Here is a 17,497-nt window from a genome sequence, read left to right on the forward strand (position 1 = left end):
TATCAACCTGTCTGTTAGATCCCATTTCCACTAAAGTGTTTAATATAACATAATATGTAAATTTCATAAAGTATGCATTCATGAATCACAAAAAAAAAATCCCATCCATTATCTTGTGCTAATAAAATATTACTATGTTTTATCGACTAAAACTACACTACAACTATTAAGGATAGAAATGCATAAAGTATGATTAGAATTCATAAGCATTTCCATCTAAAATACTAAGACTTAAATAAAATCTGCCAAGATTAACATTGCAAAGTCAAACTGGGATTCAATCTGACATTAAGCTTAGAACAGGAACTTAATATAGGATAATCCAAAGGAAACAGCTCTACCTGGTTCCTTAGCTTCCCAAGTAATGGTGAAGCCTCCTGCATTGACAGAATGGTCAGAGCGGAACCAGAAGTACAAAGCATTGTGGGAGCTATTGAGGTCTTTGGGGTTATTTTGGCCACAATATTTGCCCATCATGTGAGCAGAGGCACTGTCCCCATCATGAATCTGAAGGAAGTCATAGTTGCAGTTGGCGCTGTTCTCCAGATCAAAGTAAGGAAAGGTGATCCGGACAATCTAAAGAGGAGAGCACAAACATGACTAACATCACAAAGACTCGTATTCCTCTTTCACTTTCGGCTCGTTTTCAATGCGTCAGCAGCTACTTTTACCATCACAGCTTGTCCAGCACACCAGATTCTATCGTAGATGATACTATAGAGTTTGTTATTTTAAGGACAAGACACGACCAAATTAAATGATCTATAAAGCTGACCAGCAACAAAAGACCAGTGTGTTGATAATGTTCTTAATAACACATTTGGACCTAAATAAATGGCCATATTACTACAGTGAGCTACATGGTGGCATTACAAGATTCATATGTAATATGTAGATTCATATGTAGAATGGAGAGAAAATCCAGACGGCAGGTAACAACCTGACAATATCAAATAAACCAGGAAAGGTGTCAGGAAAAGGACATAAGTAAGAGGCAACTGACTTGACCTGAAATGAGTCAACTGACCTTATTTTGGGCCACTCGAACAACCCAGGCACAACTGACTTGGTGATCATATTCGTCATGACCTGGAGTGTTGGGATAACTGAAGGAACCTGCAGGGCCTGTCAGGTCACCCCCACACACTGGAACACACACAAAGTCATGGCAGTGCTTGATAAAAGCACATCTGTTGCAAACCTTGTACAAATAATATGTAAATAACTAACACATTCTACTTGAACAACATACAACTATTTGATTATTTTATGTGCTGCAGTATTTAAACCTTTTAAACCATTTCTGTATGTGTGTTTCAGATGTTTTCAGTTGTGAGTTTGTCTCCGTCTCTCATTAACAGAAATGCATTTTCAGATGTAAAGTTCTTAGGAGTACAGAATATATCATTGATGATCCCTAATCATGCTAATAGAAAATGTTAACCGGCGTCTTTGATCTATACATCCATTCTACCCTTTTCATTTTGCCATAACCATCCTGTTACTGAACTTCTTCTTCCCAATCCTTTCATAAAGGATTATTTTTGGCTGGTTATACCTTGCTGTGGGGTCTGACAGAGTGGGCCAGTCCACTGGGAAGTGCAAGTACATGTGAATCCATTAGTGACATCCGTACAGTTTCCTCCATTTTGACAGGGGTTGCTTGCACATTCATTAATGTTCTGGTCACAGTTCACTCCTTGCCAACCGGAGTTGCAGTTGCAGACGTATCCGGGCGCGGAGGTAGTGGCCTGTGACAGCAGCAGTGCACTAGTCAGTCATTCATTTATTTATTTATTGTCACAGAGGGATCTAATTATGCAATTTATAATTACTGAGAACATCAAAGTGACAAAAAAAAAACAGGGTCGTATTTAATAAGGCTCATTTAAATGTGGTTTTAGGGTTTAATTTGTCAACTGCACAAGTATAATAAACAAAAATGTCAGATATTTTGTCATTATAGCCACCTACAATTACAGTGTCTGAAAAGACACACAGCCACAAACTCACCGCACACTGTCCATTGACACAAGGGTTGTTGGTCTGACATATGTTGCTGATCTCAGTGCAGCCTGTTGCCCCAAAACCATTCCCTGTGTAGCCTGGAGGGCAACTACATATTGGGAGGTTTGAACCTAAAGGGTGTGAGAAGAAGAATATGATATGGTTATGTACCACATGTACCACACATCACATGCCACTCAAAAAAGACAGTCGACTTTAGGCTAAAATGACAACGCATCAAATAAATAAAACGTTGTATTAAACCCTAACAGAGGTAGAAAATCATTGTTTTCTTGGTAAGTTTGCACTAATTTCCAGAGTCAAGTCATCATTAAGTTGCTAATGGCGTGTTTCCACCGGCTCTACTCGCCTCCTTTGCCACTTCACGTCACGGTTTTAAGTAGCGTTTCCACTAGCATAGTACCTGGTAGCAGGTAGCTACTATTTTTATGGCGTATTTCCACCGGCTCTACTCGCCACGCCACGCCACGGCACGGCACGGTTTAAGTAGCGTTTCCACTAGCATAGTACCAGCTACTATTTTTAGCACCTGTTCCTGCGAGGTTCCGATAGTGTGCTACGTGAGTAGGTAACTATGCGATAATTGGTCAGACTGCCGGCCACAGACTGGCCAGAGTGCCGTCACAGGAAGAGACGTCCCACACAGAAATCAAGCCGAACAGCGCCGAACTGTAGAACACTTAAAACTACGTCACAATCCTAAAAACGTGGGTTAATCTCCAACAACTACCAGGGATATCTCTATATTTAACAGAATAGTCTGGTGTATTTAGGGACAGCGCCGCGATCGCGAGCGGTATCACAGACCGCTGCCGCTGTAGTCTGTGGAGTAGGAGGCTGTACTGCGGAGACGTGTGGACAGAAATCAAGCCGAACAATGCCGAACTGTATATTAGTTAAAACTACTTAACAATCCTAAATTATTGGGTTAATCTCCAACAACTACCAGGAGTCTGGTGTAAAGTCACTAGTCACTAGTCAACCGTTGGTGTGTGTGGGTGTATCGCGTATAAAAGGAAGTCAGTGCAGTGCAGTGATGACTCCGCCCACCTTTAAGTAGGTACTTTTTATTGTAGTGGAGATGCAACCTAAAGCCTGCCGTGTCGTACCGTGACAGGGGTTTAATTTAGAGTGTTCAATGAGCAGTATTCTTATTCCCATCTTTCATCTAAATGGTGTTAGATAAATAAATGAATTGTTTTTACCTGGGTTGGAGGAGCATGTAGCTAATGGGTAACAGCCTCCATTGTTGTTGGCACAGATATTAGCCTGGGTGCATGTTCTCCCATCACCCTCATAACCTGTGAACGTGAAACCATTTAGCAACAGTCACATTCATTTTGTCAAAGTGTAGACTGAGTTCAACACAGTGAACGATCAGGACAATCACACATAAGCCTTTGGCCCTCACTGTGGATGTTTTACATATGAATCTACAAAACCTTTAAAAGTTTTTTTACTTTAAAACAGAGACAGTCATTGTCATGTTTGTGACATATTTGACAGATATAGACATTGTAACTGTGGTCAAAGAACATTCTAACACATTTTGTTGTAAACCCAAGGTCTAGGGAAGAGCTCTTTCCTCAAGAAAAGCAGACTCTTGAGATGCAAACCTCATGCCTCGATGAAAAGTGCTGCAAACACATCCCCAGGCCTTAGTTGGATATTCAAATTATTTAAGCTCAACTTACTTCAGAGATATGTGACCACTTTTAATTGTGTTTATCGGCAATAGTAACTGAAACAAATGACAATAAAGTTGAATCTCATCTCATCTCAAAGCCCGGAGTAGCAGAGACAAAAAACATCAACAAGGTCCCACACTTCTTTGCATTCACACAGTGGATATTTACGTATCACACGTTCTCTGCCACATCCGGATTCATAACATGACACTCAACAATTAATTATTGCCCCCTTACCTGGAGGACAAGTCCCACAGTGGAAGGAGCCCATAGTGTTCAAGCATTGCACCATGGGAGTGGTGGAGCAGCCGCCATTGTTGGTCAAACATTCATCCACATCCTGACAGCTATAACCATTGCCAAGCCAGCCTGCGATATAACAGACATTCTACATTATAGCGTCATTTCAACCTGGCGCACATATCAGCGTTGAGCTGGTGACACCCATTAAAGAGATTTGACGAAACAACGACCAAAATACAATAAGACTGTGTGTTAAATGTAACTCATTTAATGTTAACATGACACAAAGTGTTCAATATAAAAGGGAAATCTACTCTTTCAGTGTTATGTTTACACTCCTAGACTTTATTGTGTATGAGTATCACATTATGCATTTCCTTTAATACATTTAAAGAATTAAATCACTACAGACGGGGAAGCTATGAACAATCTGACAAGCTCCAGGCGGATCAGTACCACAGTGTTCAAGCATTGCACCATGAGAGCAAGGTTTGCCCAATATCAGAGTTAGAATTAGTCATTTATTTCCAAATAAACTCTGACAACATTTATAGCGCTCTCAACTCCTCTAACATAATATAATATCTAGTGTTTTGGTTTGAATGAATGAATGAATTTAGACTTAATTTAGACTTTCATTTTCCATTTCCTGTTTTATTTTGACACTTCCTGTTTTGATACTCATCACTTGTCTTGTCACTTCATCACGGCCTGTTCTCCGCCTGCTTTCCTGCCCAAAAACATGTGCTCCTGGTTCTATATTCACAGATGTCAGTGATCCAAACAGTGGTCTGTCTGTGTGAGATGTGATATTGCATGTTACCTGCAGGACAGGCTCCACAATAGAACGAGCCCTGGGTGTTGAAACAGGGAACAGCTGGGTTGGTAGAGCAAGGCTTGTTGGGAAGGTTGCACTCATTGACATCAGCGATACAGGCTGCGCTCCCTGCTGGTGCCTCCCAGCCACTCTCACAGATGCACTTGTATTTCGGCTGTTTATTGAGGGAAAACATCTCTGTCAGTCAAAATCAATCTACCATAAAGCTGCGTCGTGAAAGACAAAAGACGAAGACAAGTATGACTCAAACACGTCTTTGTTTTGCAAGTAATGAGTAAATGACTGAATGGCTGAACGACTGCTTACCTGTCCCATTACAACCCGGTCTGCATCAATACATGTGCCGTGTACACACAAGTCCTGTCCTGCATTCCTGCAGTCATCGTAACGCACAGTGCAGTGAGTCCCTGACCATTCTGGAGAACAGGTACAACTACACACAGAGACAGAATGATGATTATTATTATTATTATTAGAAATCATACTGAAGCAGGATCATGAGCTGAACCCCTCATGTTCTGTTGTGGCTGACATAATTACTAAGAATGTTGTAATTATGTTTTTGGCAGCTTTTGTGAGACAGTAACACTTTTAAGTTAAAACCTTAAACCATTTATCTGTTAAAAACCAGTGCATATGGATAACATCATAAAAATCAACGTTTACTGCCACTCTGACACCAGCTGCATTCATATTGTGTCATTGGCTTTCACGAGTCTCAACAGCCTTAGAGAATGTATGTAATTACTGTTTTAATTCATTCATTCATTCATTCATAATACTCACATCATTATGTGAAAAGCGTGAACATACCTGAATGATCCAGCAGTGTTGAGACAGGTCGCTCCATTCTGACAACCCTGCAGGGTTCCTGATAGTATCTGACACTCATTTACATCTGTTGCACAGTTGGAACCCTGTCACACACACACACAGAGGGAGAGAGGATGATGATGATGATGCATTTATTCATTGTTTACCACTTTATCCTCCACATGAGGGTTGCAGAGTCCTGGAGCCAATCCCAGCTGCAAAAGGCGGGTTTTTGCTATAAGACAACAGTGCTAGCCACTACTCCACCATGTGCCCATGATGATGATTTTTATTATTTGAATGATTTCTTACGATGCAATGCATAAACTATCAAAGTGCTCTATATTGAATAAATAATGACTTTAATGACGATGTCTCCTGTAAACAATAGTTGCAATAGCCTTCCACATAATGTAAGGAAAGGAGAAAGGAACTCACAGCCCAGTTGCTGGGACACAGACAGTGGTATGAGTTGAGTGTATTCAGACAGGTTCCTCCATTTTGACATGGATTGCTGCTGCAGGAAACCTTCTGGACTATCTAAAGGAAAACAGAAGACACGAAAGGAAACGTAACAAATACAAACAAACATGTGGTTTATTGTGTTTGAGCCGCTACAACTAACGTGTTCCAGTGTCTTACCGATTCAACTGTCGTCACTCTGTTCTCAACGCCTGAAATCTGAATAATGTGCAAAGAAGCAGGATGTGTTTCAAAATGACACAACATGAAATACACAGTGGTGTCATTATCACAGCACTATGTATCTTAAATAACACAAACAGGACAGTAAAATGCCATTTTATCTTTGTGTAAACTATGATTATAATTAGTAAATGTCTTACCTTAGTATCAAGCTGGTTAAGTCTGTTGTTGAGTTCAGGGGAAATTCCACCTCCATGAGTCTTAATGTTGTCTATGTCCTCTTTGTTGGTTTTGATCTAAAATTCAACAAGGTAATATTCAATCATTTACATATATACATATACATATGTGTGTGTATATATATATATATATATACAAAACTATGACTTAAGCAGATGAATCGACTGGACTCATTTGTTGAGTCGTATATTGCTGATCCTGGATCCATGGTCCTGTCCAAACCGCTGTGTCTGCTTTGTGACTTGTCAATCATTCGTAGTCTCATATGAGAAGCAGCACGCTTTGCCATGTGTGAAAGCTAATAAAAGTCTTAATGAGGCTGTAAAACTAAACATTAGTGGACATTTCCAGCTTGTTTGGAGAAACTAATTAGTTTACACTGTTAATGACATGATGAAGGCAGTGTTTAAACATTAAAACTATAGCATCAAAAATATTATGTCAATATTAGCCCACATTTAACACTTAGCAGTCCACTCTTAGTTATATATACTAGTTTGAGTAGTAGTTCAAATTTTCAGAGCTGAGATAGAATGTTTTAAGAAAGATAACTGCACATGTGTCATTTTAAGAGTGTGTGAATTTCTCAAATAACAATAAATTAGGAAGAGATCATTTTGATCCAATTTTCCTCTTTCTTCATCATTCATTATGTGTGTGTGTGTTGTTGCTGGTGTGAGCATTTACCGTAATGGAAAGAACTTACCTGACTTAAAAGCTGGGTGAGGTCCTCATTATTGACTTTAACTTGGCCTGATGTTGATGTCTGGAAGCGAATCTCTTTATTGTCGCCAGTCGTGAAGACAAGGTGACCGTTATCTGACAGCATACGAGGTCTGCATGGTCACATCACCAAGACAGGCTTAGTATTCTAGATCAGACAGACTTATGGTCTTACTGCAGAGATTTCTTTAGGTTACAATTCATTTACAAATAAACATAATATTAAGGTTTTTTAAAAAAATCATTATTAGTTAAATTTGTGAAGTATAAATATATAAATGAGCTCTGAAAGTGTGAAACTAAATGTCTGGCTTATGACAGACCTGACTCAAACAATGACAACAGAACATGACTTGGTTCTCACTATCTTTTTAAAGTGTTTTTGAAATGTACAAATACTAAATCTGTAAATTCCAACTCACTGCTCAGAGCTCACGCTCCTCTTGTCTGGTGCATGCTCGGCCTCCCTCGGCTCTCCCCGCAGACCCAGCAGGAGAAAGAAGAGAATGCAGAAGAGCCACGAGAGTCGCAGCGTCTCAGCCATAGAAGAAGACGTGTCGCCTGGACACTGAACGCAGCTTCACTGAAGTGTGAGGAGCTGCTCACTGTCTGACTTTGACCTAACGCTGCTGCCATAAAGCACATCATGATTTAGCAAAGCTGGTTAACTTTTTATGAAGTAGAATGCCTCTCACATGATGGTAGAAGATAAATAACTTTTGTGAAGTGTGTGTTAGTTACATAGAAGTAGATCAGCACTGAGCAGATGGACACAAACTAAAATGACCCCACAAACTTGATCTTATTAACCCTGTAAAGCCTGACACAAAAAAACAGAACATTTTTTATGTCATATTGTTTTGTTTATGAGATATTTTGTGTATATCAATAATTTTGTGGTAGGCAAAATGCACTTTACACTTCTCACAGTGGAACTTTCTCCCTCTCTCTCTCTTCTTCTTCTAATCTTTTTGAAATATATAAAAAACAATTGGTCAGTAGCGATTATGATTTCAGAGGAATTGTTATTATGAATGAAAACATTACCTAAATATTATTTTAAGATGGCATTCAGTCAATCATTAACTAGATCATCAAAATAGTGTGTGAAGGCATGATGTAAATGACGTTAACAATGTGATTTTCAGAGATAAAGCAGCTTATATACCTGCAGTGTCACATGTGGTACACACATTTTTAACACAATTTTACTGTTAAATAATTAATATTTTTGTAATTATGCATTGTTTGAGCACAGACGATATTTATTTTGCAAAAGGAGTCACAATACACATGTTATTCTTACTGTAACGTCTTGAAAATGAGCAAAGACTTTCCTGCCAAAAGTGTGTGGATGATTTAATGACAGTGGCCATTATGAAAAGGCCAAAAATAGACTTCCACTGCCTGCAGTGGCGTGATAATCCACTAGGGGGCAGAATACAGGTATCAGGTTTTAAAGGCAATTATTGATCATGTTCATAAGATATAGGAAACAAATATGATACAAATGGAAACACATGAGAGTACGAGTCATTTCCATCACATTGTACACTCTTTTAACACTAAAAATCATTTTAGTTTATGCTTTACTCTTTTACTCCATAAATGATCAAAAAACATAAACATAAATATAAAAATACAACAATAAACTTTAGAGTGGAGGCCCCATTTGTTTTGTTTTTTTAATGGTGTAAAGCAAGTATTTGGATTTGAAACCATTTCAGTTGCCCTGTTTTAACCTCTAATTATTTACATATGCAACACATGTTATGGTGATGTTATTTCTCCTCTGTATGTATAATGTGTAGGGTTTTATGATATCCTAAATGATGTTTCCACTTCTGCTCATTCAGGTTTGCCCAACTTTATAATGCAGTATTGCACAAAGTACAAAGTCCTTGATTGTTTATTGTTCCTCACACACAGGATTCAAGGAAACTCGACAAACAAATGAAAAATCTTCAGCTGAAAGCATAAAGTATATAAAGTATAAGGAATCCAGAGTAAATCGTCTGCATTATTTACATGAGAGTTGTAACATAATCATGTGAGACAGTCAACAAACTCAACAGCCTTTAAAACCTCATATTTGGTGAAGACATGTCCCGCAGCAACTTAGGTCTCTGTCGAAATTGCTTACTAATCCTCAGAAACAACATGTAAATATTGTTCGATATAGAAATAACGAACATCCCTGCAACAGAAACAGATGAAGATGGTTGGAATTGTTACGATTTTACTCCTTCTGCACTGAAAATATTAAAAACATGTCATTTATGTGCAGGTTTAAATCCTTCCCTTCTTAAAAACACATGCAAGATTATCACTGACACCACACGTGGTTTCAGACAGGTGTGAACGGAACTGTTGTTACAACTCAGACATATGAATAAGAAAAAACCTTGTGAAACACATATAATGATTTATCAGTCCAAACCTAATCCAAAAGAGGATTTTATTATAATAACAAACAGGACTGTACCGTTACATATGTGTTTAGTATTTGAACGTTTATATAATCAGTTATCAAGTGTTAAGAGAGCAGCAGTTGTAGAAGTCTGGCCACCACCACCACATTCAGGCTGTTTCCTAAAGCTTTGTACTGTTGCTTGGTCGTGACTTGTACTGGAAAAGCTGCAAATGACACAAAATCAAGTTTAGTACATCAGCAAATACTTGGGTGTCAAATTCACACAATACTATTCAACAGAGCGACTGCTGTGGTCTAAAATGCTACATGCTTGAATTTGTCTTCATCACAACATGAATGAAAATCACAGACTGCTATAGAAGCACGGAAAATGTTGAATGAAGGTTTGTTTTTGGTTTGCATTTGAGCTGCACCCAGAAATTGATGATGAAAGTTTTTGGAAAACAAAGTATGTTTCTTTGGCACAGAGGGTTACATTAAACCAAATTCTGGATACAAAGACTATAATTGCAGTGAATCCCATGACAGGTTGTTGACGTACAGAGGCTTTGAGGGAATCCCATGAGGTTGGCAACTTCACGAGGAGTAAAATATCGGAGTTTCAGTTTCTGCAGCTGCTGGAGTTTAACTTCTTCAGAGCACTGGTCCAGACCAGTAAACACACTCTCCATCTGCAGAAGACACAAAGCAAAAGACTTCAATGGTTCTGATGCTCACTGGAAACAATTCAAACCAAACTGAGTTTTGTGCCATTTCAATTTCATTTGAATGGTTTGCCCTCTTTATTTTGGTGCTCTTTAATTAGAAGGTTTACGTGATGGTTTGGTTGCTTTCCTTCTGTAAGTCACTGATTCTGACTTGGATCAACTGTAACTAAACAATTTCCTCCAGGATAATAAAACTATTCTGATTCTGATGATGGATGATTACCAGCCAACTTGTTTAATTCCAATTCAATTCTGATTCATTACAGATCAGTGTCTTGCAGTTGATTTTCATGTGAATGTGATTGTTCCATCAAACTTCTAATAAATAATAATCATAATAAATAAATAAATAGGCCCGACAACATAGTATCGCAGTATTAATCACATACCAGGGATCATGGATCAGTTTGCCTACATCAAAATACTTGAAGAGTTCATGTTGCCTTATGCTGAAGAGGAAATGCCCTTGAAACATGACAAGTAGTGAAGTAGTTCTCAGAAACAGAGGTTATACAGCTCAATATTAGTTAAGATTTTTCAGTTTATACAATATTATATTATATTATATTATTCATTTTTCTTCATTTTCTGTAAAGTAGTTAAAAAGTGGATACATTTTCTTCATGTTTTGATTTAGAGTATAATTTGCAGTGTTCCCAATGCATGGAAATAAAAATTCTTATAAGGATTTTGTGCTTTATTCAAAGGCCATATGGATTTCCACCAGCTATGCAGTACCATATAATGACCATTTTCACTTAAATACAGTGACCTCACATGATGCACAACAATGAAAGACATTCAGGATATCACATCATTTCTTCTTTCATTCATGTTCTTTCTGGTCATATAAGTAAGATTTCTTTGGAACATTAGTAACATTAGTTCATCTATGGTTTACTCTGTATACAGAACGTCAGCTTTCAGCAGATTATCATAAATATCACAATAACACGAGACATTGCAAGTTTCTTGGTTAGGATTATCGTGTCATGACATTTTCATATCATCCTGTTTATGGAAATCCCACCTGTGTTTCCACACAGCACTGCAGAACTGATCCAGTTCCCTCCACATAGCGCCCATATCTGAGGACACAAAACACTGAGAGTCAAGTAACAGCAGCAGAGTGACTTTTTTATTATTTACATGATTACACTACACCAATAAAGTCATATTATGTAATAATCTGCTTTAGAGGTTATTATTTTATTCTTTAAAATGTTCAAATGGGTTTAGATTAATGAAGGAATTTTCTGTTCCTTATTTTTTTGTTTTAGTACGTATAATGTAAAAAAATAATCTGAATTCCATTAGAAGAGAAATGGTGCCACCCACTCTCCCACACCAAAGACTCTGGTGAATCCTAACACAATGAATTTGAACTTACTGTTGGAGGCAGAACAACTCAACTAAAATCACTGATTTTCTCTCTGGGCGTTGGACTTTGGTGCAGGGAGTGAGCAGATACAGCTGTTGACTTATTCTTACGATATTTCACACCTATGCTGGTATAGCCTCATACAACCACACCTCAGAAAATCTGAATTATAAGCATAATGTAATACAGATTAGCTGCAATTCTATTCACTGTGTTAAATATTCAAATGTAAATGTCAATTCTTTATTATTAATTAAATTCTCACCAGTGACCATGTGTCCTTACATTAACGATATCATAAATATCAAAACTTCCACTAGTTACACAGTAACGTCATATTAACCTGTGTCATGGCAGACGTGATATCAATATTAAATCCAAGAAATCAGAGAGAGAATTCAAAAGTTAAAATCACTACAACGTGTATATCCTTATGAAGGCTTATGAAGATGAAGATCCTATATTTCTTTTTCTTTTATTTGGAGACTTTTCTGTCGTTGTGTGGTTGCTCAGGCACTGATACCATAGCAACACAGATAAACACAGTCTTTATTCTCGTACTTACCCTTTAGTGAAGCAGACAGACCTCCTGCACGTGGGTTTAACAATGTCCAGGAGCAGAGCGTATCGCAGCAACGTTTTAGGAGGAAGGAGATAATGCTCCTCGTTTGCCTCCAGCTGAGCTTCCAGAAAGTCTTGAATCTGCCTGACGGACAGATTGTTGTTCTGACTCCTCTTCCTCTGAGCATCAGCCGCTGTCTCCACTTTATAAAGGACAGGGTCCCCCTCCACTGGGTCTTCGGGCTGACAGGTCCCCAAGCAGGCTGAATCCAGGACTGCGGGCAGCTCATAGCAATCACTGTGAGCAGCATGTGGGAACACGTCTGAAATCTACACAGTTCACACGGTCAGTGCACGGCGTGAACCTGAACGCAGACATGACACGAATCCAACGAATCATCAACACATCGGGCGGTTTGGTAGTAAGTTTACCATAACTGAACATTTACTGTTTTTTTAGGCTCAATAATGTTAGAGAGGCAGGAAATAGAGTCAAAGAGTTGTTGAGACACTTTAACTTGAATAAATGCAATTAATGCATATTTCTTATTATAATAATGTGGGAATTGTTAAAGTAGGGCTAGGAACCGTGTTATGGTCTGTGTTTAAGACTAACCACCTGGCCCCTAAAAGATGAATTTATTGTCTAAGTCAATGACATGTATATTTCTAACCAGAATACAAATTGTGATATCATTTTTACCTAAATACATAATGACAGATTTTGTTGTGTAACTCTTACCTTTAAAATTGTGTGCTCTGTTGCAATCTTAGCAATCAGGAAATAACGCAGTCTTGAATTTGGGATCCCAACCTGGATTTATGAATACAAGTGATACAGATAAAAGCATACTTCAGTATGTAGAGCTCCCAGAATACAATACTGTTGTATATCTATATTATAATATTAAGGAAAATGAGTCACTGGGTACTTGTGTCTTACACTTGTGGGTGAGACCATGATTTCCTGAAAAGTATATCCACATTCCACCAGCATTTTCACTAAACGCTCCCTAGAGAGAAGTTTAAAATGAGGAAAAATGTAACATAGCTTACATTTAGAAACATTCAGCTAAAAAAAACAACTACCAATTACAGAATGTTTCACTTTTATTATTATTATTCACTTGTTATTTATTATTATTTCACTTGTTAATGAGGTGAGTGATATTCTTATGTCTGATAATAGCTGCTTTTCATTTTTTTTTTAACTAGAAGAAACACATATATTAACTACATGCTCCCAGTGAAATGTTTAAAGCTCATTCAGCTTCTGAACTTAAGTTCCGCATCTCCCTTGAAAATGTTTACTCCATGTCAAAATAGTTTTAATCATTTTGTGAGGCTGCTGCCATTGACTTTGTTCCATTATATGAAAGCATGATGAATTAACCATCAACTTTCATCATAACAAAAGCATGACTTACTGTAATATCTATGAATTTTAGTCCAATGTAAGAAAATCCTTCATAGACTTCTAAAAGCTAAGGTAGAGACCCGCCTCATGATTTGAAGCACATTTTGTAATTATTGACGATATGCTGATCATTTGCAGTATACATGCTTGTGTGTGTGGTAAGTGATCATTACCTGGCAGAGGAGTTCTCAAAGCCTTTCACATTCTCCAGCAGGATGAAGCGGGGTGGCGTGCTCAGCCTGACCACCAGCACCGTATGCAAGTTAGAAAAGAGAACGTCAAGAAAGTCAAAGAGCAAAACCAAGCCCGTAAGAACCCTCTGTATACACGACAGAGACGATTCAACAAGAAAAGCTGGAGGACATGGCCGATCGTCAAGGACGAGGAGGAAGACGGAGAACCCGGAGAACCCGGAGAAACCCCACGCACACGGAGAGAACAAACTCCACAGAAAGACCCTTGTATTTTGTACATGTGTATTTTGATTCTGTGGTTCTTTTTGTTTGTTTCATATTCATTCAAGTGTCGCTTGCTTCGTGAAAAGTGTTGTTTGAAAATATTGACACAAATCTAATTCCACAGCAGGAAATAGACAAGTATTGTTAGAAAGAATAACAAATACACTTACTCCCATCAAAAGGGCTTATACAGCTGACCCAAGCAGAACATCCAGTGAAGACTTTGGTCTTTTTGTGGGTGATATTTCAAAACTGAATGGAACCAAGCCCTAAAATCTTATTTTTCCCCTTTCCCTTTAGTTTAAGGATACTTCCGACCAAAAATCCTACTTTTTGTTCTTTTTATCTATACGTTTTTTTAACCCCCGAGACGAAATCAATGGGGTCGTTCATTATCAACTTGTGATGGCCAAAGGTAAACATTAGTGCCGAGCTAAGCAAAATCATCCAGAGGAACAGTCCAGGTGCCTGGCCTAATGACGTAAGCTATAATTAAACACTATTGGGGCTAGAATTGCTCCAAATGAAGACAAAAACGTAATAAAAAGCATAATATGGAAATTTAGGACCTTGGCACAAGATCGAGGATGTAGAGGAAGCTCTTGGTTCTGGGATCTTGAATGTCACCCTGACGACCTATCCTGCAGAGACAAACAAGATTTGAAAATGAGTATATAAGTATACGCACAAAATGACCACCAGATACATGATATGCGTATGTTTGTGTTTGTGAATCAGAATCATTCTAAACTGACACGCACACGTCAGCTGACACGTTAGCCTCTCTGAATACTTAAAACAGAAAGTGCTAAAAGTTTGACAGCTTTTACCAAGTTTGAACACATGTTTGAAGATGTTTTATAATTATGTCCAAAGCCCATTTTTCATAACAGTTGAGACACAAAAGTGTAAAATCTGTAACTGACAAACTAACAAATACAAAGTGAAGGTTCCACAATTATGTAGCAGGTTAACTGGCAACATATTAAAAGGAGCATCTTCCAAAGGCTTGATCTTTGCAAGCAAGGATAGGTTGAGATGAAACCATTTTGTGCCAAATGTTATCAGAGTATTGTCAGTTGAAAGTGCCTCAGGGCAAGACTGCAAAGTATAAGCATCTCTCACAATCACCATATTTGCCCCACACTGTTGTGTCACTACAGAACATTGTGAAAAGATTCAGGGAGTCAGAGGAAAGCGTGGAACCAAGAGAGGAAACTGCTGCATGAGAATCAAGCCCTCGGGTCGTATCTTATGAAAAACTCTCATGCCACAGTGATGGACGGCCGAGGCCTTTGGAATAACCGCGGTCACTATTGTGCAAAATGAAGCTACATATCAATTCTGTGCAAAAACATCACTGACTTTTCCCACACAAACTCATCTGAGATGGACTGAGAGACAATGGAAACATGTCCTGTGGTAAATGTGAGTCCACATTTAAACCTTTTGTCATTTTGTCTGTTGAATAAATGTTTGAGTGAAATAACAAATAAGAGATCTTAGTTTTTAAAGTGTAGCTTAAATTGTAACTTTTCTGGAAACCTACATTCATGCCTACGTATATCAGTTTCTCATTTGTCCTTTATTTGTATTTCTTTAAAGGTAAGAGGAGCAAACAGACTTAAATATAATGCATATAAAACACATAAGACTCACCTGGTGAAAGGCTGACATGGAGGGCTCATCAAAATGGTGTCAAAACATAATTTGTTGAAGTCATCTAATGTTATGCCCTGAAAACAAAAACATCAAAAGTATATAGATATTAAAATCACTCTTCTCCACGTGAAACACATGTAAAACCTCTGCTGTCACTCACCTCGATGGTCTTGTTCCAGAGTGGAGTATCTGGGAAATTGTGTCTGTAGATCTGATTGGTTGTGGGATTTATGTCGATGGCAGCCACTATGTGAAAAGGTACACCACTCTCTGGAGGAAAAAAAACAAAGGCATTAGAAGCTGTGGATTAAGATATGTTAAACTTCTTATACTACACAGAAATTGTGAAAGCATTTGAATTTATAAAACATAAAATAATTTGTTTTTGGGTTCTCATCATGACATTGTGGGGACAGTTCATTAAGAAATGTAGTTGTGAATAGTTGAGTTCAGGTCCAGGCTGCAGACCTTGTCCATCATTAGTCTGCTGTGAATGACACTGTTGATGTTGTGTACAATGGTCTAACGTGGTTAAACTCCAGTTGGACATTTATGGTCTTAAAAATCCGTCTGTGAATAACCAAAGAGTGGACGGACGGAATTTTGGGGCACAGACGTCATGGAAAACAACATTTGTTCTCATCATGTATTGTTTGTTTCAACATATCTTAACATACACCAGGTTTTTAACATGTCAGGAAAATAATAAATAGTAAGTATTTTCTTATTTATACTTGATTGCAGCTTAATAAATACATACATTCATTTGATAATCAATTATAACATCAAACAGGAAAGTAAACGTCCAACATCACTGCAGATCCATCACACATGCTGTTGACACTTCTCCCCTCTAGTGGGCGCTACAGGACAGAACCAGGAAAGAACCTCTTCCCACAGGTCACCACATTTCAGTCTTACAGCGTCAATAATCATGTGGCTCATGACAATCACTTACATTACACTGTAAATAAATAAATCCTACATCTGTACATGTGTGTAAATACATCATATTGTAAATAATATACAGTATGTGTACATATATGAGTTTAAAAAAGAAAAGGAGCGAATGTGGCGACAGTTACAGGAACACTTGATTTGTGTTGACATCATCCACGTCAGTGGGTTCAAGTGTGCGCTTCATGTTTGTTTCAGTAAAGACAGAAACAGGCTGAGATGAGCTGCTCACCCTTTAAAGCGTAATGCATCCCTCCGATTCCACAGTACAGCTCGAGCACCCGCAGACTCTCCATGGCTCATGGTTTTTTCTTGTTTGTGATCATTTCTATTTCCCCCCTTCTTCGACTTCTTCTTCTTGGGATGTAGACAGACTAGAAGCTTCAATGGCGCATTGCTGCCATCTACTGTTGGACGCCAAGGGGGCATGACGTTTCAATAACTCATACTATCATTAGACAATATACATAAAACAAGATATACACATTTCCTAAAAGGTACGACATAAAAAAATTTAAAAAACATTTTTTTTTCATATAATGTTTGATTATTTTTGTTTGTTTGATATGTTTGCTTCTCATTGTACGCCTATTGAATATCCATATAAACTTAAACAACTGACAAACGTGTAGGATGAGAAAATATGGAGAAGAATTCATTTAATTTAGAATTAAGAATTCATTGAATAGCATATTATAACAC

At 38.0% G+C, this 17,497-nt stretch overlaps 2 protein-coding genes across 2 annotated transcripts in view; both read right to left on the reverse strand.

Moving 5' to 3' along the window:
- cubn (cubilin (intrinsic factor-cobalamin receptor)) overlaps nt 1–7,811 on the reverse strand; it is a 39,708-nt gene extending 31,897 nt beyond the window's left edge. Inside the window, exons 1-14 of the mRNA XM_044037558.1 lie at nt 7,641–7,811; nt 7,202–7,331; nt 6,456–6,551; nt 6,253–6,291; nt 6,049–6,150; nt 5,611–5,714; nt 5,104–5,230; nt 4,783–4,951; nt 3,954–4,085; nt 3,234–3,329; nt 2,014–2,138; nt 1,559–1,751; nt 1,028–1,146; nt 342–576 (exon numbers count right to left, since the gene is read on the reverse strand). Of these exons, the coding sequence (XP_043893493.1) occupies nt 342–576; nt 1,028–1,146; nt 1,559–1,751; nt 2,014–2,138; nt 3,234–3,329; nt 3,954–4,085; nt 4,783–4,951; nt 5,104–5,230; nt 5,611–5,714; nt 6,049–6,150; nt 6,253–6,291; nt 6,456–6,551; nt 7,202–7,331; nt 7,641–7,762 (1,789 nt within the window). The 5' untranslated portion in view covers nt 7,763–7,811. The remainder of the gene's footprint in view (nt 1–341; nt 577–1,027; nt 1,147–1,558; nt 1,752–2,013; nt 2,139–3,233; nt 3,330–3,953; nt 4,086–4,782; nt 4,952–5,103; nt 5,231–5,610; nt 5,715–6,048; nt 6,151–6,252; nt 6,292–6,455; nt 6,552–7,201; nt 7,332–7,640) is intronic.
- Nucleotides 7,812–9,109: 1,298 nt separating this feature from the next.
- On the reverse strand, nt 9,110–17,163 carry trdmt1 (tRNA aspartic acid methyltransferase 1). The gene is made up of 11 exons (XM_044027125.1): nt 17,028–17,163; nt 15,999–16,108; nt 15,836–15,912; nt 14,746–14,817; nt 13,892–13,957; nt 13,245–13,314; nt 13,044–13,115; nt 12,306–12,631; nt 11,390–11,447; nt 10,194–10,323; nt 9,110–9,855 (listed from the first exon to the last, which is right to left on the reverse strand). Exons 1-11 carry the CDS (start codon nt 17,089–17,091, stop codon nt 9,755–9,757), a joined length of 1,146 nt encoding a protein of 381 aa, XP_043883060.1. The 5' UTR covers nt 17,092–17,163; the 3' UTR covers nt 9,110–9,754.
- Nucleotides 17,164–17,497: the final 334 nt, after the last annotated feature.

This window comes from Solea senegalensis, linkage group LG1 (assembly GCF_019176455.1).
Source record: "Solea senegalensis isolate Sse05_10M linkage group LG1, IFAPA_SoseM_1, whole genome shotgun sequence".
NCBI classification, from domain to species: Eukaryota; Metazoa; Chordata; class Actinopteri; order Pleuronectiformes; family Soleidae; genus Solea; species Solea senegalensis.

Coding starts and splice junctions, on each gene's coding strand:
- trdmt1 (XM_044027125.1), bottom strand. CDS start 17,091: ATGGAGAGTCTGCGGGTGCTCGAGCTGTACTGTGGAATCGGAGGGATG. Junction 13,315..13,891: donor TTTGAGAACTCCTCTGCCAG/GTAATGATCACT, acceptor ACTTCTCTCTAG/GGAGCGTTTAGTGAAAATGC. Junction 9,856..10,193: donor GGGATTCCCTCAAAGCCTCT/GTACGTCAACAA, acceptor TGTCATTTGCAG/CTTTTCCAGTACAAGTCACG.